The sequence below is a fragment of the Dipteris shenzhenensis genome, chromosome 23, assembly GCF_047967505.1.
Source record: "Dipteris shenzhenensis isolate YYH24624 ecotype China chromosome 23, Dip_SZ_1.0, whole genome shotgun sequence".
Classification (NCBI taxonomy): domain Eukaryota; kingdom Viridiplantae; phylum Streptophyta; class Polypodiopsida; order Gleicheniales; family Dipteridaceae; genus Dipteris; species Dipteris shenzhenensis.
The window spans coordinates 38,329,498-38,350,599 of record NC_141618.1 but is presented as its reverse complement, the minus strand read 5'-3'; the positions used below and the strand labels follow the sequence as shown (position 1 = coordinate 38,350,599).

At 43.3% G+C, this 21,102-nt stretch overlaps 1 protein-coding gene across 2 annotated transcripts; it reads right to left on the bottom strand.

Moving 5' to 3' along the window:
• Positions 1-19,032: 19,032 nt before the first annotated feature.
• LOC147887351 (putative carboxylesterase 8) lies at positions 19,033-20,172 on the bottom strand. Of its 2 annotated transcripts, XM_087394899.1 has the most exons (2): positions 19,630-20,172; positions 19,033-19,473 (listed from the first exon to the last, which is right to left on the bottom strand). In XM_087394899.1, the coding sequence occupies exons 1-2, from the start codon at positions 20,132-20,134 to the stop codon at positions 19,157-19,159; spliced, it is 822 nt and encodes a 273-aa protein (XP_087251025.1). In that variant the 5' UTR covers positions 20,135-20,172; the 3' UTR covers positions 19,033-19,156. The 2 variants fall into 2 exon arrangements, with proteins under 2 accessions (XP_087251025.1, XP_087251024.1); XM_087394898.1 differs by having other exon boundaries at positions 19,033-20,172.
• Positions 20,173-21,102: the final 930 nt, after the last annotated feature.

The window sequence follows — 21,102 nt, the reverse complement described above, 5'->3', positions numbered from 1 at the left end:
ATATAGTATGAATGGAGTTTATGCAAGAAGATTACAGCTATGGAAGTCACAAAACCAGAAGGATAGGGGTTGATGAAGCAATATTTCAATATTTGCAACAAAACGCGATTTCAGCAGTTTGAAATTCCTAATGCCTTCTCCTCGCATTTTGCCGCAAATTCATGAGGCAACATGCTGGAATATGCCTTCAGTCATTTGAAGGTGTTTGCATAACCATACAGGATGGATTGAGTCTATGGAAGTCAAGAAGTGTGCACAGACTGAAGGGAGAACCCATAAGTATAGTTTTACCCTCACATGCAAATATCACACTTGAAGATCTGCATTCCTACAGTGATTTCTCTGTCTTGATTTGAGTCTATGCATTTCCATGCAGGATGTATTTTTTCTATTTTAGGCAAGAAGATTGCAGAGACTAAGGGGAGAACCCATTGTTACTGACTTGGAATCTATCTGTGGATGTGCTGTGCTGCTGAGGAGTAATCTGTGCTGAGGATGAACCTGTGCTACTGGACAGGATGCTGATGCTGCAGAGTATGGAGGTAGGGAGGCAAGAGAGTAGAGACTAGAGGGCAAGAGGTCTAAAACAGGATACCACAAATAAGTGCAAATAGAATTAAAGAATCTCTAAATCCCACACGTGTGGAATGTAGTCGTTTTTCACACGTGTGGATGGGACCCAGATCTCTTGGAGTTTGAAATTTGGCACGTGTGAAAGTACACTTTATGCCTTGGAACTTGTGCCATTCATGATTTCATCATCAATACCACAACCACTTTTCCCTCCCCTGGATCCCAATCTTTCATCCCTGCCACGACCCTCGCATCTTCCATTTCCTTCTCTCTGATCCTTTCCTACCCAGCACACTCCATCCAGACTGCAACCTGCCTGAAGACAGTACTGCCAGATCTCCAGGTTACCTAGAGTGCAAAGTTCAAGCTAGAGAAAGAGCAGGAGATTTACCAGTGCAACTCCATCAGCATGGAAAAGGAAAAAAAAGGTCAGAATTCTAGATTGGTTTCAATGTTTTTCAACATTTATTTCTTCCATCCATTGGATTTTTGATGTCCCAATGTCTTCACTCAGCTCCATCCTTCTTCTTACATTTTCAATTTATACTGTTCAAGAATGTGGTAAATCACCCAGAAATTAGATTGTAGGTTGATATGAATAGAAACAAGAAATTTGCAACAAAATGCGAGGAGAGTGGTTTATAATTCTCTAAACAGCCCATATCGCATTTTGCTGCAAATTCCTGTTGTTGACACCTTCCTCATGAAAAGTTTCACTCATTCCATTATTTCTCTTGCATATGAGATCATAGTGTCCAGGAATCACTGAGATGAACCAAGTGCTTGATTTGACATGTACATGAACAGAACTTGAGAATTTGCAACAAAATGCGAGGAGAGTGGTTTATAATTCTCTAAACAGCCCATATCGCATTTTGCTGCAAATTCCTGTTGTTGACACATTCCTCATGAATAGTTTCACTCATTCCATTATTTCTCTTGCATATGAGATCATAGTGTCCAGGAATCACTGAGATGAACCAAGTGCTTGATTTGACATGCACATGAACAGAACTTGAGAATTTGCAACAAAATGCGAGGAGAGTGGTTTATAATTCTCTAAATAGCCCATATCGCATTTTGCTGCAGATTCCTGTTGTTGACACATTCCTCATGAAAAGTTTCACTCATTCCATTATTTCTCTCGCATATGAGATCATAGTGTCCAGGAATCACTGAGATGAACCCAGTGCTTGATTTGACATGCACATGAACAGAATTTGAGAATTTGCAACAAAAATGCGAGGAGAGTGGTTTATAATTCTCTAAACAGCCCATATCGCATTTTGCTGCAAATTCCTGTGTATGATTTGTTTCTCACTTCTACCTCATTAATTTGCTATCTTTAGCCCTGTGGAAATCTTCCTTGATGATGAGAAATGTTTTTGTTTTGGAATAGCTGGCTCCCAGGCCCCACCTTTCAAGAGGAAGCTGGACTTTTCTGCTGTTATTATTAGACCACAGCAATCACCAGGTGAGTCATGAGATGTCATGAAGGAATTATCTGGTGATATACAATGCATTCACTGATTGCATATGTCAGCATATAGAATTCATAGTATATAAGTTTTTGAACAGGCAAAAAGAAGAGACTGGAGCAGAGTGCTGATTCTTCCATCGAAAAACAAATGGAACCAGAAGAGGACAATTCTCCAGATTTGCTCCTATTTGAGTTTCTTCACAAATGCAAGGCTCAGGGTAACTTCCATATATACCACAGTATTTTCAACATGGAGTTCACAATGAGCTCTATACTGGAGTAGCACAAAGATTTTCTTTCAGACTATTGGGATACCTTCAAAGAACTGACAAAGATAGGAAGAATTGTGGAAGGAGAAAAGGTTTTTGTGCACATAAATCATATTGTCTCCAATGACAGGCTGAGGTACCATGTGAACAGAAGATTTGACAGCCTGCCTGATCACTATAAATTCAACTGTACTTTGCACACCAGAAAGTGCAGAGTGCTGGAGGAGAGCATGGCATTTCTTATGTACACTGTCTTCAATCAGGAGTCTTTGGATGAACAAGGGCAGGAAATATAAGAAGAAGACACATCTGAAGCAGAGGAAAAGGAGGATGTTTCTTTGGTCACAGAAATGGCAGAGCAAGAAGAAGATATCAACCTTCAGGATGAGGGGCTGCAAATGGCTGCTCTTGACCTTGTTCAACTGAGGACAAAAACTCTGAGGGGAGCAGAGCCAGTTGAAGATTTTGATGTTCAGAGCAGCAACTATGCAGTGCCCATGCTTCCAGGTGTGTTGATTGGTGGAAAGGATTATGTTTTCCTCCATGATATAGAGTGTATGTTTGATTTGAGGGAGGACTATGCCATTTCCCTTATTGCCTAGGCTTCAAGGCTTGACAAGGAGGTTGGCATAGAGGATGACCATTCACTATTGGCTTTGGAAACAATGTTTGATCCTGTAGAGGCCCTTTCATTTTGTTTCAAAGAGGCTGAAAAGTTCCAAGAGCCAGATGAAGGTGCCTTCCAGCTCACATAGGAAGCTATGAATCTCTCAGCACTATACACAGAAAAGCCTAAAGAAGAGGCTGGACAAGAGGGGAGAGCGATAAATCTTTGGAAAGATGAACTGCTTGTTGCTGATGAAAATGAGAAGGTACTTCAAATCATATACTTTGACTTCTGCTTAACTTTGTTTTTGTAGGTTGTGTATTGTCTCACTCCAATCCTTTGATATGTGGCAGCTACAAATTGAGGATGACACATTCCTCCAGAGATCAAGTGGAAGCAGGCAGGTTGGGTCAGGCCTAGCTCATTATATTCATGATCTAGGCAGTGCCAAGATCTTGATTTACCATAGGCAGTTGAGCAACAATGGAGAAGCCATTGTTTACTTCCTAAAATGTTTGTCCAGGGCTTTAGGTGGACATGTTTTTTCATGGCAAAAGGAAAAGATCATTTTGATAGAGAGGTTGTCTGCCATAGATATATTTGGAGATTATGTGAATAAGCAGGCCTCTAGGGCCGCTTACTTTTTGTCTTACACTTCTTATGCATTAGCATGTGGTGTTAAGGAGCCCAAATATCTGGAGGGCTATGGAAAACACCAGCTCGTAAGGTTTCGAGAGCCACCCATGATTGCATCAGGCCACACAGTCCAAGAAGAGGAACAGGTGGAGAGAGCTGAAGAAAAGGATAAAGAGAAAGTCGACATCAAGCCAATAAAGAAGAAAAACACTCCAATCAAGATCAAAAAGAGAGTTCCGATCGGCAGGCCCTGGGAGAAATAGGATTTAGTCATCGAATATAGCACAAACATTATATTAAATTTGAACTGATTTGTATAAAGTCTTTGATATCTGGTATGATCTTGTATAAATGATTAATAAGTTGATGATGAAATGATTTGTACATTTACATAGAGTGGTGTCGTTAAATATTAAATGAACAATATATTGAAATTGTAAACAAATTGTATTAAGTTCAGATCATATGTTTCACAAAAGAAATACTTTTCATGCATAACACCAAGAGTCACTTGTTCCACTAAAAAAATTTCTGTTGAATGAGTTTGAAAACATGTGGACATAACACCAATAAGTTACAAATGAGTCCTATTCATGTTTACTTGTCCATTTATGGTTTCTAAATATCTTCGATTCCCTCCATTGTCTATGTCTCTCTGCTGCAATTGAATTGTCTAGAGCTTGTCTTCGTCTTTGCTTTTGGGCTAGAAGAAAAGCAAGCTTGATTTTGGAGCTAGCAACTTTTCTTTTAGCATGCAGCCTCTGTAGTATGCCTCGGTAAAACCATTGGAAGACTTCCTTTAGACTATTCGCCTTCTGACTCCCTCCATAGTGTTGTGTGTGTCTAAAAAATGCATTACGTGCCATGTAGTGAGACTTCTCCATGCCTTGGGTAGACCCAATACTTTTTGACAAAATAGGGAAGGTGGTTGTATATGATATGCTGTAAGACATAAGAATGCATAGTAAGTAATTTAAAAAAAGAGGATCACACTTAAGTAAAAGAAAAAGACATAACCTTACCATGTAGTGAGTTATATTGCAGGCTGTCCACGCGTCTTTCATTGACTTTCCAAAATGTTTAATTGCCTCCTCAAAGTTCTTGTAATCACTCTTTGTCCATGTTACTTTGTCACAGAACATGAAGAGTTGATCAAGAGACCTCCACACCTCTGCCTTCCTATTTCGTGCTTCCCCATCTGCCTCATGATCTTTCACAGCATTATGGACTTGCTTCCACAATCCATAATTAATCTTTGAAACTGCTCTACCTTGCCTTACTTGCTTACTGTGTTTGGGTCAAGACAAGAATCTTCTTGCCTTAACACCACCAATAGAGGGCTTGATTGGTACCTCCTTGCCATTGGTAAACTTTTTAAAATCCTTTGTGATTTGAACATCTCCTCCATGTAGACCTATATCGGATAACACTTTTTCCAATGCTTGAAGAGCATCCTTTCTATTTTTTTCGGGACGAAGTTTCCAAGCAAATCCAATATATAAAAATACCAATTTCTCAATAATTCGACATAGACCATGCAATGTGCAGATGTGAACATTACATAGTGAAATGTCCAAAATGGCCTTGAAGTCAGGGTCAACTTTATCTCTATTAGTAGGTGCTCTCTTCCACCATTTTGAATCCATTACTTGAGCTGATTCTTTGCAGTAAAGACAAGGAGACTTTGAGTTGCCTCCTTTACTAATGTTATACATGCACTTAAGTGTTTTAAGATCCCCGACCATGTGCCACTCTACTTGAAAATCACCTTTTCCTGCAACATGGAGATTCTCGCCTTGCACTTGTCTTTTGATTATTCTTGGTATTTCCATGTGGTGAAACACCCAATCTAGTGTTTCATGGTCTTCGGTCTTCACCTGCGAGATTATAGAAAACAAAAGTATTACTATATCAGATTTGAAAACAATGACCAAAATCAAGTATAAAACAAAAAGTGATCATACCTGGAACAAGCCTAACCACCATATGTGTTTCTCTGACTGCACACTAAAATACTTCCAACTCGCTTCAGTCAATGATGTATCAATTGCTCCATTCATCAATGTAATAGTAACTCTTTCCATTTTCTTTTCCTTTACAATCTCACACTCATCTAGTTTGATAACAAATTTCAAAATGCCTTTGCACTCCTCAAATGTTATTTCATAAAACTCGACCATTCTTTTTTGAAGTTGTTGCAAATCTAAAAATATATTGTTCCAAGGATCATACACAGTGGTTCCTTTAACACCATGAAATATTTCTTCAATATGGATATATTGCTCAATAAATTCATCTATACTTTCATTCAAATGACCTCTTATCCTCCACACGGTTGCTGGATTTGGCACTAACTCCACTAACATCAAGAGATTATCGCATGGAAAATCGAACTATATCCCTTCCTGCTAACTCCACTAACATCAAGAGCCTCTTGGATTATAGTGCCATCAACTTGATTATTGGATACAAAGTCCTCTACAACATTGCGTTTGACTGTTTTGTATTTTTTTTCCTCAATCAAACCTTTTGCTACACCGCAAGAAAGCAATCCTTTCATTTGTTTAACAGGAAGAAGGTTCGGGTCCATATTTTCTTTTGCAGGCTCCAATAATTTCATGTAGTAACAACACAATATGACTATATCATTCAGCACCTCCATTCTTATTTTGCTACAATCAACGAAATAGATATAGTCTGGAAGAGAGCCTTTTTGAGTATACAAAATGATAAATTTCAATCTAACCTTGCTTCCTGAATTCGTCGCTTGCATCCACCAGTCCCAGCCTTCAAATTTGCAATGTTTTTAATCTTCCTGCTACGTAGTCTATCTCCAAGCACGGTTCTCTTCTTTCTTGCTCTTGTCAACTCTTTTTTACTCTTTGAATGCTCCTCAATTTTATTCTGCAACTGTTGCTCCAATTTTGCACGAATGGCTATCTCCTCCATCTTGGCCCCCTTTTCTTGTAGGTACATCATTTTATACGTTTCCGCAAATGCAGACTGCGCTGAAATATAACCAAGAAGTCCATTTTGTCCATCGTCGGCAAACCTCAGTAATGTGGTGGGATTGACAAATGGAGGTGTAGAGTTTTTTACTTGACATTTTGGATATATGCTTCCATCGCACCATAAGTCAATATGTTGAAGCCCTTCTCTTCTCATATTTTCCCGCTGTTGAGCATTCAGCACCGTATCCTTTCGTCTTTTTTGTGCTGGAGCATATTGTTCTTCTAAGTCGATGTGAAGATGGTGTAATCGCTTCTTCTCAGATAGTGACTCACTAGTATCGGCCATTTTTTGTGCTTCTCAGGTTGCGAAGTTTGTTTTTCAATCTCATAGTCGTTTTGTAACATGAATCGTGGAAGTGTGGCGGTATCCATGTGAATATTTTGAAAACTTGCAATCACTAAGTTCAGTGATGGACTCTTTATGAAAGGCCTGCACACGTTAGCCAAAGAGATGCGGAATCTTTGGTAAACAAAAAAAAATCTAAGAGGATATTTAATACAAAATCGTGTTAGTCAAACAAAAGATTATCTTATTCCTTTTTGAATTGACAGTTCTGTAGTCCTTACTGACAGTTCTGAGCCACGTTTCCATATTTTACTATTTTTGAGGTCTTTTAGGAGAGAAATAAAACAAAAAATCGTGAATTTCTTACAGGGCCCCAAAATGAGTTCCCTTTTTCCCTAATGAAGTATGCAAATCAGCATAGCAGGTATTTGTAGCTTAAAGAAGAGCATTTCGTGCCCACCACGAATAGATTTACCTCATTGAATGATTCCAGAGATACCCTATATCCTTGTTATGAAGGACTTGACCCTTGACACCCTATATCCTTGTTATGAAGGACTTGACCCTTGACACCCAAGATTTTCTATAGAATGTAGAGGTTGTGGCCCTCAGCCATAGGAGCAGCTTGAAAAAGAATCACACATTCTTGAAACACATCATGAATTCTTAAGTGTGCCGTAGCTCTGATTGATATGCCACATTGTTGACCACCTACATAATCATATAGGGGCCATAACTCTAGTAGGGTAACTTGGTATCTCTGGAATCATTCAATGAGGTAAATCTATTCGTGGTGGGCACGAAATGCTCTTCTTTAAGCTACAAATACCTGCTATGCTGATTTGCATACTTCATTAGGGAAAAAGGGAACTCATTTTGGGGCCCTGTAAGAAATTCACGAGGAATACTGAGAAATCATGGCAGCATGAGAACATTGTGCGAGAGCACCCCCAACTCTTGGCAGATTGATAAGAGGCATTCGTCACTCCAAACACTCTTTATGGTTAACAACCATCCTCCACTAGAAATTGAGGGTAAATTTTTTGGCGAAGGGATGGATGTAATGAAGGGGGAAAATAAGCCAAGTTACTCGAGGTTAGCTCTCGGGGACATTGAATTAGAGAGGGCTAAATGCAAGGTTACCGAGAAGGCCCCAACTTCATTTTGTTATACTCACAATTGATGTGGCATCTTAACCTCAATCCACTTTGAGTCCCCTCCCACATAGGGAGGCGGGGTCTATGAGACTTAGAAGTGGGCGATGGTTCGAGATGGGCGACTACTTACAAGCCCCCGTCAAGCACCCACCTCTCCTCCCACATAAGGAGGCGGGGTCTATGAGACTCAGACCTCCAAGACCCTGTACCATTTGGAACTGCAATGGTCAGAACCAAGGAACTTCTCAAAATCCTATACAAGTCGTGACATAGTCTTTTATACAAACACATTAGAGTCCAGAGCATGCACTACAGTAGTCATCAGGTATACATGGAAGTTTGCTTACAGAGATGAGATGAGGGACGAAGGGGGAGTGCAAGGGTTAGGAGTAGCAGTTCTTTACAGGTCCACCCTTTTGGGGACCATCTTAGTAGAGCAAAGAGATACACACTCTAGATTTCTTTGAGTCTAGATCCGACACATGGATAGCCTGGATTTATTCGTTGCAGCAAGCTACTTCCCTCCTGCGACTTCCCACTTTGCTTGAGATATCCTAGAGGAGGATGAGACATCAACATATGCAGCTCTTTATAAGTCCATTGTCAGCTTCTCGAGTTGCTGGAAAGTTGGGGCTTCAATGCGAGGACAGGCTCCTGTCAAGTACCACTTCTTGACTTCAAGAACGATTCCATTCTACTGCCAGAAATTGACCTTGATGGAGCAGGTATGCTGCGTGTTTTGGCTAACAGGCAAGCCCTAATCACATCTTAGGGACATGCCTTATTAGATTTAGGCAAGATGATCTCATTATCTATAATGGTCTTGATAGATGGCCACTTCAGGTGGTCTCATGTGCTTCCCACATGGTGGGGGCTCTAGCACTGTCGATTACAACATGGAATCCCCTACCTTCACATCTCATATCACTAATTTTATTGTAGCACCTTCTCCCCCAAGGAATGATCATACATACCTCTTCTTTAGCATCTCTACACCTCACCTCACAACATCTCCCACTCCACAGATTGCCTACACGACCTATTATGACATATGTTTCGATCGTGATCTTTCATCTATATACTCAGCCTGCCTTTACACACTTCTCACATATATTGACTTCAGACCCCTACTAGAGGATCGTGCTCACTACACGAGACTTCCCTTCATGCTTTCCCTCACACCACTTGCTCCACTCGTCCACCACCACCTAGGACCGTACCTTGTGATAAGTGGTACGATGATGAGTGCAAGGCTTTATGCCATCAACTCAAATTCAAAACCAAAAATAGCCTTCCTAATGAACCGGAGATGCTACGTGAGTATCATCGATTAGTACGCACGAAGAATTTAGATTTCGTTCGCCAAAACGAGGAGCAACTATTGAATATTCTGTTTAGTAACAACTCTAAGGACTTTTGGCAGAGATTTCTAGACACCACTCATAGACACTCAGATGTGCTATAACTATGCACACACGCTCTACAAATATACCAAATCAAACAATTCCACCCCGCCCTACAGAATGCGTACCACGATAGGGGCCTTCTCTATTTCTTGAGAATATTTTTGTATTGAATTTATATTTTTTGGAAATAACTATGCGCTTGTATGGAGAACCCTGATTGCAGGAAATGATGATGAAAACCTTTGCGACCAAATTGATGATTGGATGACCCATGGAGCTTGGATGAGGGCCTTGGATTTTGCACTAACACATGGAATGGATGATGGAGTGAGTGGTCACTAAGGCACTGAAGGACTAGTGCTTTCCTAAAAGACTACAAGAGGTAAGGAGCACTTTGCACGACCACAAACAAAAAGAGTGGGCCAAAGGGAAAAGGAATTAAAGGGATGGCTCCCATTGGTGGTAGAAAAAGATCCAATCAATGAACAAAGATTTGCATGGAAAAGGAGGGGACCTGAGCTAGGAAGCATGAAAAGAAACTGCCAGTTTGCGCATCATTAAGAATGGTGGTGGGATTGATTCAGAATCATCTTCTTGCTTGTCTCGTTGAAGAGAGCAGCTGATCAAGTTTTCATGAGCTTTGTGCTCATTTCAGTTGTGGTGGGAGTCGCCCATCTTTGTCTGAGAGAGTTGTTTGTGAGAGGCCACCTTACAGCGCCATCAGAAGGTTACGTAGCTGGTAAAGGAGATTCTCGAAGTCATAGGATAGTCCTTGAAGGACGGTTCGCTATTGATTTGCACAGGCAGAAGATTCGCTCAACAGAAGAGGAGGTGTTGCGCCATTATTCAGTGAAGGTGGCTCATCGTTAGTTGTAGTTTTGCTTGGTCAGAGGTCTTTGGTCATTTGAGGAAGCTCATGGACATTCGCAAGATGTCGTGAAGCTCCTAGTTGCGCCATCAGCCTTACGAGGATGCCATACTTGATCACGGGCACTGGCTAGATACGATTCTGAGGGTAATCTTAGAAAGGTAGAAGAAGGTGAATTAAAGCGTGCTTTTCTTTGCTTATAGAGAGTGCAGCTCTATGTTACGCTTGAGCGGCAGAGACGGAGCCTCGTATGATTTTCGCCATACTTTGATCATGGACTTTCTGGTACTTTTCCGGGTTGCTGAGGTCCTTGCTAATTCGGTTGCGTGAGAAGATTGGAGGTGATTTTGTATCCATTACGTGAAGGCATCCACATCCTAGCTCGTGGTTGCAGACCGATTTAGTTCATGAAGCTTGTAGGCTGTTCTAGTTGCATCAATAATTCATGAGGGTGGCTGATCGAAGTGTTTTTGGTTCGTCTCAATATTGTTTGGAGTTTGGAAAACCTTTGTTAACACCAGTGGATCCATGGGAGTTTTCGATTTGTTTTAGCCAAGCTGTGGGTGTGCATAGAGGAGGGCATCCAATTCTTCTACGCCAACCTTTTTGCAGAGTCGCTGATGATGACGGGAGTCACGGGATAGTAGAGGCATCTTTGTTCAATTTGAGAGGTCGTAGAAGATCAGTAGAGAAAGTGTTGCACCATTATTTTTTGAAGGTGGCTGATCGTAAATTGTAGATTTTGCTCACTTTAGAGGTTCTTAATCGCTGCAACCTGTTATTGTTTGCAGTAGTTGATAGTGGGAGCTAATCCTCGTACGTGAGCAACTTTTGCACATCTGAAGAGATTGCACATGGTAGATCTCAATTTATGGATTGTGGCACGTTCCAAAAATTTGCAGGTGATATAAGAGGCTGCTCATAACTCCTTGCTTCAATGATACTCGGGATGACCAACTTGATAGAGAAGGGAGATGCTATTTTGTTTTGGGGCTGTTGATTTGAGCCCTTGAAGTTTGAACGTCAAAGTTGCTCATGGGCTTTGCCTTAGTTTATGGAAGACATGCTTGGTGAAACAACTCAGTTCTTCATGAGGAGTAAGGCTCGAGCCTTTGTCAAGAAGTTACAAAAGCAAACGGGTAGTTGGTTGTAAGCATAAGCAAGGTCCAAGGTCCTATTAGAGTTCCAGGGCATCTAGTCGATCTTTGGCAAGCAAGGTTCTATCTGATCCTACAAGGGGTTCTATTTATGAGTCGATGGTCGCTTGGAGGTTGTGATCTCTATACATCTTACTGATCTTTGTATTTTCTATAGTTATTGGTGGCTATCAGTATATGGTATTTCTCATTGTTTTCCCAATCTATGGTGTTTTGAGGTGATCTTGGGATCGTGTTTCTTCTCGATGTGTTTACAAACGTGACTATTTATCCAGCTATAAAGGCATTTCAGTGTAGCTCTGCCGGTCTCATCACGGTAATGGAACTTTCTAATGGTCAAGTGAAAGATCATGAGGGCCTATGCACTAAATTCATTGCTTATGGGATTAATCTCCTAGCCCCGATCTTAGCAAAGTTCTTTAATGAAGCTGTTCGTTTGGGGTTTCCATGCACCTAGGCTATTAACACTATCTCACCCATCCACAAGGCAAGGGATTCCATGAGTCCGGAGAACTATCACGACTATTATGATCGAACATAACATGTCTAAGATTTATGTATCAATTTTTGATTCTAAGGTTAGTCGATTCGTAGAGTGTCGAGCAGCTGGATAGGCTGGATTCCGATGCGATCATGGGACCATGGATCACATTCTCACACTCAGGTGTATCATCGAGGAAGGAAGGGCACCGAAGCAAAGGATATATTGTTGCTTTGTGCTTCCATTTTTTTGCTTCCACCGGCCACGTCTCCACAGTATTGGATGCTCTTCGCTTTACCTGGAGAACTGGATTTTCGCAAAGCCTTTAATGCAGTTCCAACAAACCGCCTCCTCCGATGCCTACAAGATTTGGGGTATGACCAGGAGATCATTTGGGCCGTCATGGCACTTTACGAGCGAGTCTCAGGCATAGTCTAGGCAAGATCTAGGTGGACAGATGAGATCATGAGCACTATTGGGGTCAACCAAGGGTATCCTTTATCAACCGCCCTATTTGGCCTCTACATTGCGTCACGAGCTTGAGACAGTTATGCAGACACTTGGGGAGGATGGATGCTCTCTTGTTGGCACATTGATCCGAATATTGCTATATGCAGATGACGTGGAACTTTTGTCTTCATCATCAAAGGACCTCTAGAGACACCATGATGCACTACAGTTCTTTTGTGAGTCCCATGATTTGAAGGTCAATCTTGGTAAAACCAAGGTCATGATCTTCAATACATCTCGAGCCGTTATGCACCAGGAGTAGTTCATGTTTGACAGGTTGCCTGTTGACATTGTTTCATCATACAGATGCCTTTGGGCTTGTCTTCTTTGGACCTATCTTCACTATGAGACCCGCCATGCAAGACCGCTTGAGTAGGGGATATGCTTCATTGGCCAGATTAGAGAGGGAGTGCTTCTACTCACTTTCAGGATCTGCGAACCAAGGGATTACTGTTTAACTCCTTGGCCCATCTAGCGAAGATGTATAGGTAGCCCTTGTTTAGGCCCAGATCTCTCACATATAGAGTGGGCTCATGTGGAGCGATTACAGCTTCTCATGCTATCGCGGATGATCCACGGTAAGCCGTCCATCCTTCACTAGATCATTCAAGTTGAGTTTGGATCATCCCACTACAACTGGATGCAATATTGCAGATTATCACCTACCTATATCGGGTCAGGGGATACGAGGATTGCACTTCTAGGTGCAGCAGATTACCATGGCTCGCATTGTCCTCTTCTATGGCACTATCAGCAGGAGACCAAAGATGCTGGTATGCACGCACAAAGAGATGGTTTGAGCGACTAGGGTTCAACATGGATAGACTCCCTCCCTTCCAGTATAGCATTGACTCGACGTTTTCTCCTCTCCTATCACATGAGGTCAACCAGGTCATCCACGAGGATCTTTTACAACTACACACATTTCGAGCCTGGTTGGGACGCGAGCTTTCAGTGAAGCTCAACTTCTATAGGGATCATTGTTTACATATCACAGAGGAGGGTTTCATTGGCCCACCAAGATATACGCATATCCACTTATCCCACTCGATGAGGATCTCTATTGGGCAGCTTCGGGTCTCTTCACGTAGGCTATGCATAGAGAGTGGCAGGACAGAGTGTCTACCCCGAGAGAGGCGCATATGCACATTATGTGACATACAAGAGATCGTGTTAGAGAAGCATGTCATTTTCAAGTGCCCAGTATACTATGAGATCCCAGGACGCTTCTACTGCCTCTTTAAAGACAGTTCTAGGGTATTGTCTAGATTTCTCTCCTATCCAGACTAGAGATGCTTGGCGGCTTTCATCCATGAGGCAGTCAAGCATCTCAATCATCTACTTCAATCATAGAGACAGGAGCAGACCTCCTCCTTGGTAGACTACGGAGTTCCTTGAGCCAAAGAATGTGGACCCCCATACTACAAGGCTCCAACATGATCGAGATCCAGATCCAATGACACGACAGCTAAGACTGATTACACTTGAGGATATCTCCTCTCTGTTCGACAAGGGTCACTATATCCCTTGTTAGGCACAAAGCTATGACCAGAAGACGACACATGACCACGCCCACGAGCAATCGATAGCACTCCATCGCTGACTTCATGCTTCCGTTGTCTCATCCACCTTGATGACCTAATGATGATGATGATGATGATGATGATGATGAGGAGGAGGAGGAGGAGGAGGAGGAGCATGATGATCATGACACTGATGTGTAGTCGATCACTCTAACATCTGTGGGTACTCGTTTTAGTAGCTCCACCCTCGCAATTTGTTTGTATCAATATTCTCACAGACTCATAGACCCATAGGTATTCTGAAGACTTTAATAAACTCTCTCTCTATCTCTCTCTCTCTCTCTCTTTCCCAAATAGGGGGGACAAAGCACTAGACTAATAGTTGCCCTTGTCACATGACGAGATACCTCTTCGATACTATAGAGTGGAGGGAGTGACCCGACAGCTGCAGTTCCAGGAGCCAGGGCAATCAAAGGCAGTGCAGAATCTCATTTTTCTTGCTCCCCGGCTGTCCACACTCTTTCCAGGAGTGCATCTTGCTAATTTGCCACTAGCCAAGAGCCTTACCAAGTCCCTGCTTGCAAATTTGCACCTCCCAGGGGCTGTTTTTGCTGATTCGCACCTTGCCAGGGCAGTTCCAGGAGCCTGTTGCTGAGTCGCAATTTGCCAGGGAGCCTCTAGATCAGACCGCAATCACTGTTGCAGCTTCCAGAGCTGTTCCCGAGGCTTTTAGGGTAGTCGCCTACTCAGTTTAGAGGACTTTCAAGACTGCCAGACAGGTTCTCCTGCAAATTCGCTGCTATCTAGGCCGGAGAGACGGCGATTTGCTGTTTTCCACCTGTCCAAGGCTGCTCCTGCTGATATCGCCTGCCAAAGTGAGAGAGAATTGCTCCAGACAGATTTGCCTTTTTGCTTGTTGCTGTTTCAGGGTCCCCAGAGCCTTCAGATCAGCCAATTGTTTCCCAAAAGCTCTCTCCTACTGCCTCAAAAGCTTCAGATCCTATTGCCTTGTTGCAGCTGGCCTTTTTGTGTGCCAAAAACAGCCAAGGTTGGTTGTTTTGCTGCCCTTTGTCCTGCCAGGACTCCCTTGAAGGGTATCAGAGCTGCTAGGACAGACTTCACTGATATCTCTCCTGCCAAGACTCCCTTGAAGGGCATCAGAGCTGCCAGGTTAGAACTATCAACCCAAATCAGAAGAGGCTGCCATGGGATATTGCACTGGACTGGGATGCCATTCTGAGACTGAAACTGATGCATAGAAGGACGGAAGTGTCTGTGAACGGATTATTCAGTTGGCTGGCTTTTCTTGTATTTGGATGCCTTTTCAATAAATGATAAAGAAATACCGAAAGGGGCACTAAGTTTAGGGCCAATCTGGTGTCTAGTGCAAGACAAAGGCAATCTAGCTCTTGAGTGTTCTGTTCGAAATCATTTTCGTTTGCTGTCGGAATTTCTAAATGGCTAAAATTAAGTATTTGCTGGTTGCCCTTTGGAGTTTCTGAAGGCTGGTTTTAGAGTATGGTATACATTGTGCTATTTGGGCATGTGGAGAGAAGATGGAAAGGCTGCCATGTGGGCATTAACAGATCGTCTTACATGTATTCATTTTAGGGCAGCCAATGAGACCGCCCTGGTCAGCAAATATGAGTAGACCCAAAGACTGCCATGTGGGCAGACAAGCTGCCACATGAGCAGCACCAGATGGAAAGGCTGCCACATCGGCATTAACAGATCGTCTTACACGTATTCATTTTAGGGCAGCCAATAAGGCCGTCCTGGTCAGTACATATGAGTAGACCCAAAGACTGCCATGTGGGCAGCAGCCAAGCTGCCACATGAGCAGCACCAGATCATCCTACATGTGGTCAGTTTAGGGCAGCCTCATTGAACACCAGCAGACATGGCAGACAGTAGGCCCAAAGGTTGGGCTGGTTGTGGGGTTGTGTGCAGCCCAGCCAACAGGCAATGCTCAGGATTAGAGGGCTGTGGCAAGACAGCACTACATGGGACTGGACTAATTGGCCCTAGTACAGGTCGGCAGTGGCAGGACAGACCGGCAAAGGACCAGTACTGGTTGGCAGCAGACAGCCTCTGCAACTGGTCATCATTACTAGTGTTGCGGCAGCTGATCTGCATAAAAGGCATGCCAATTGCTATGGCAGACTAGACAGGACCAGCAGCAGATTGCAGGATGTAGTCAAATACAGCAGGTACATAAATAGACATAGGACGGGTCAGATCAGGTAGACCTGGTGGGCCAACAGCAGCAGGTCAGGTTGGGAAGAGCAATACAGGTCAGGCAGTGCAGCTCACGTCAGGCAGAGCAGGTCGGGTAGGTTGGCTGACCTGGTCTGCTAGATCAGCAAGGCCTGGAGCCCTATGTAAAGTCCCAATGTGGGCACATCCAAAAAGTCAATCTGCAGGAGCATTTGCACCATCCAGAGAGGCAGATCTACATGCCCTAAGAGAGCCAGACTATGGTGCACAGGAGGAGCCATAGGAAGATTAGCGGCAGATCCACCTAAAGCAGACACAAAAGTCTGACGGAGACGCGACAGCGAGAGTTCTACCATGGTAGGAGCTTGGTGACCTACCTCAGCGATCTGTGTATTCTCTATCTGAATCGTTCTTTTTATACATAACAAGCACACGCAATGAGTTGGCCTTTGAAGTTTTGATGGTGAGATCTCAACACTTTCTTTATTCTACTGCATAAAGGTTGGTTGTGGCAAGCTATTTCTTTACTTTAGCCCCATCTACACTATCACACAATTTTTCTTTCTGCAACCCCATTTTGTTGGGATATGCAAGTTGTGGCAAGATGTATCTTGATTACATTCTTCTTATAGTAAGCATCAAAAGTTTCTGAAGTGAATTCTCGCCCCCTGTTGGTGCAAAAAGTCTTTACTTCTTTTCCCGACTCATTTTCCAGCTCGGACCTCCATTCCTTAAACTTGTCAAAGGCCAAGCAGTAAACCCAAAGCATATGGATGAGATTATCATTGAAGGTAAGGAAAATGGCCTCCGTCGAGAATGGTTCCCACTGTTGCTTGCCCTCTTGTAGGCTCCTTCCGTGCCTGCTATCAGTGGAAATCCATCCACCATACCTGCCTTCTACATCTCTAACAAGGTGTCTCTCTCGTGCCATAATGTGGAGTTGTTGTGTTCCCACTGTTGCTTGCCCTCTTGTAGGCTCCTTCCGTGCCTGCTATCAGTGGAAATCCATCCACCATACCTGCCTTCTACATCTCTAACAAGGTGTCTCTCTCGTGCCATAATGTGGAGTTGTTGTGTTCCCATGAACCATCAGTGCATCACATAACAAGTTCTTACAAAGACCAGGCACATAGAGTACATTTGAGATTACTTTCTCAATGCCATAGTCTATGATGAAAGCAATATTTCCTAGGATATGTGCGGTCATCCCCCATAGCAGCGGGTAGGGTAGGGAGGCTCGTGATGGAAAGGCAAGCAGAGAGGGAGTAGGTACATGAGGGGGAGAGTAGGGTGGGCAGAGCAGGGTGGAAAGAGCTCAGGCAAGGAGGGAGCCAGTGCACAAGGGGGAGTGCCCAAGGAGCAAGTACACAAGGGGGAGGGCCCAAGGGAGGGAGCAAATCTTTGGAAGACCAAAGGGCCAAAAAGGCGAGGAGGGAGTGACGAAGAGCAGAATATATACATATACATATATGAATGTCTACGAAAGACCGAAGGCTCTATACGATGAAAGCTAAGGGGTGGGACCACCCATGCCCAAGGCTGGTCTGAGACAAGAAAATAAATACTTCACGGTGTTGCTACGGGGAGAAAACTCTAATGTGAAGGACAAAGAGAGGAGGTTCCTAGCCATCGGCCAACCAATCAACTATACATCCCAATGATTGGACCTATGTACTGTCGGGTCACTACCTTCCCTCTATAGTCTCGTAGAGGTAGCTTGTCGTCTGACAAGGGAGACTGCTAGTCTAGTGCTCTGTCACCCCATGTAAGATATGAGAGAGAGAGAGAGAGAGCTCAAAGTAGATTGAGGTTAAAATGCCACATCAATTGTGAGTATAACAAAATGAAGGTGGGTCCTTCCTTGTAACCTTGCCTTAGCCCTCTCTAATTAAATGTCCCCGAGAGCTAACCTCCACTAACTTGGCCTATTTTTTCCCTTCATTACACCCATCCCTTCCCCAAACAAATTTACCCTTCAATTTCAAGTGGAGGCCAGCCAGAGCATCTAGGGCAACGAATGCCCCTTATCAATCTGCCAAGAGTTGGGGGTGCTCTCCCACAATGTTCTCATGCTGCCATGATTTCTCAGCGCTTCCACTGAGATGCCTTACGTCAACCGTGTTACAAAGGACTAGACCCTTGACGCCCAAGCTTTGCTCTACAATGTAGAGGTTGTGGCCTTCCCCCTCCAGAGGAGCAGATCAAAAAAGAATCGCACATTCTTGAAACACATCATGAATTTTTGAAGTGTGTGGTAGCTATGCTACATTTCTTGTAGGGGCCATAATACTTGTAGGCTAACTTGGTATCTATGATATCGTTCAAGGAGGTAAATCTGTTCGTGGAGTAGTTGTAATTGCACAAAATGCTCTTCTTTTAACCACAAATACCTCTTGTGCTCATTTCCATACTTCTTTTTCTTGGCCTGAGCACTTGCATGTTCTTTTTGGCTAATTAGCATTTATTATTTCAAGATCATATGTATATATATACATATACACAAACACTCTCTAGTTTTTTCTGTGAAAGAAACTTTCATTAAGAAGAATGTACATTCATAGCTGTTACACACATGCAAAGAGAGAGAACTGGTACAAATTTAATAAATCTAAAAACTGAAACCAATCTAGAGTATGTCCATTTGTAAACATAATGTGGGTTATGTAAACAAATAATCTAAAAAATCCTTCCAAACATAAAACCCTTCCCTCTTCATTTTCAACTCAGCTCTACTATCCGAAAAAAAAGAAATGATACACATGAATTGTACTATATTTATACATGTAAGAATAATCAAGATATATATCTTGACAAATCAAGATGGGAGATTCATCCTCCATGGTAAAGCCTTTTGAGTGTCCACAAAATTCACAATAATTACGATAGAACAGGAATTATGTAGGGTATGATTGGTGGAATGCTAAGGAGAGAGTTTAGTGGTAAGAAGCGCTAGTACCTTATCATTTGACACCCTTTCACAATTTTGAAAAGGGGCCCATCCGGAGAAAGCTCACAACATCTCGGATGAAGGAATCAGAGCACAGCCCATCTTGCAATTGGAAGCCATGGCTTCCCTCGTATTTGGAAAGGTGTGCCTCCACACCTGCTTCTTTCAACATTGCAAAGAATTGCAACTGCCTTTCTTGCATGGGATCCCTGGACGCTACCATAACGAGAGTTCTGGGCAGTGAAAATGCTTTGCAATCCGGGGACGACGGACCAAAAGGATTGGCTAAAGGATGATCCCTATCTGCGCCTTTAGGAAGGGCAGTTCTCCAAAGCCAGTCGGTACCTGCAAGAGGTACTACCTCATCGTTAGCCAAGCGAAGCTCAGTTGCAGTTCTTTGCTGCCCACCGAAAAATGGTTGGACGATGATTTGTCCTTGGACACGCAAGGGTGTCAGGTCTGAGTGGCTAACCCGGAGCGACAGGTGATGCACTATGTTACCTCCAGAGCTGTCACCCATGAAAACGCAGCGAGAGAAATCCGCAAAAAGGGCCAACCATGGTTCGATTTGGGTGGAGCTTCCCTGTTCCAAGGCTCGGGCTTGAAGCCATGTCAACGAGGCATACGCATCCTCGTGTGCAGCCGGAAGCCGATGCTCTGGTGCGAGTCTGTATTCCACTGCGACAACAATAACGCTTCCCGTTTTGCACAGTCTATGCAGAAACTTGTGGTAAGCTTTAAAGGCAACGCCCATCATAACAAATCCTCCGCCGTGGAAGTAGAGGACCAGGGGAAACGACTCTCGTTGCCGCTGAGGCTGCGGGACGAAGATGCGAGCCCAGATGCCAGTGGAAGGCTGGAGGGTGACATCTTTGGAGGCAACGCCATCGACGAAGGCGGGATTGGGAGGGATGTTGGGCACTGGTAAGCGGGTGACGGTGCCGTCGGGGTTGGCGACGACACCGTAACCGGAAGACGAAGAGGAAGCTGGCTTGGTAGCTGCCATATTGCTTTGTGATTCAAGAAACAATGAGCAAAGCTAACAACAACGCCAAAGAAATCAGCAGAGAGAGAGAGATGAGACCTGAGAGAGTTCGGAACTATCGAAGGTGCCATGAATGCATTGTGTGTAATGAGTGCTGCATGACGACAGCGGTAGGGAAAATATAAACTTTTGATTGATCTGATGACCTGTCCTACACGATGACTCACATGACGTGTCATTGCATACGGCCGACTCAACCTGCCCATCGCTCCTCGGTGGTCGTTTGAACTAATCGGAGGCGAGTTTTTTCACCATCTCGTTACACGCATGCGCGCACGCACACACACACACGCCGCCTTGTCCAAACCCTCCAGTCTTACGTGGATTGTCCTTTTTAAGCCCTTCCGTGCTCCCTTCAAATCTACCAATCACCTATGCTTTCACGATCCTCCGGATCGTTATCGGCAGTTTTTTCTAATTACAAACTAGATTAGCGGCAGGCAGTCTTTCCATCGTGGAGCAAGTAACTACTATTTTATCAACTGTTTAAGGAAAAAAGAGAGAGTAAAATAGTGGACAACATATTTTGGAAGCTGAAGTCCAACAAATATACATGAATAAGGCGATACAATAACTTATCCTCATTGTAGTTTTTACAATATTGTCACATGGACTACAATCATATAACCTTTTCGAGCTTTTGCGTTGTATTCCAAATGATTGTGTTCCAGATCAACATAACTGTGTTGATTTTTGAGATTCCAGTCCCGAGTGTAGAGAATTAGGATTCCAGAATCCCATGGGATTGTAGAATCCAACCTTCAAAGCAATACAACAGGCACAGAGAAGGCGAACAAGCTTCTATGTCGCTTTTGGGTCTTTTGTGTTGTATTCCAGATGATTGTGTTCCACATGAACATAACCGTTTTGATTTTCGGGATTCCAGTATCCCGAGTGTAGAGAACTTGGATTCTAGAATCCAACTTCAA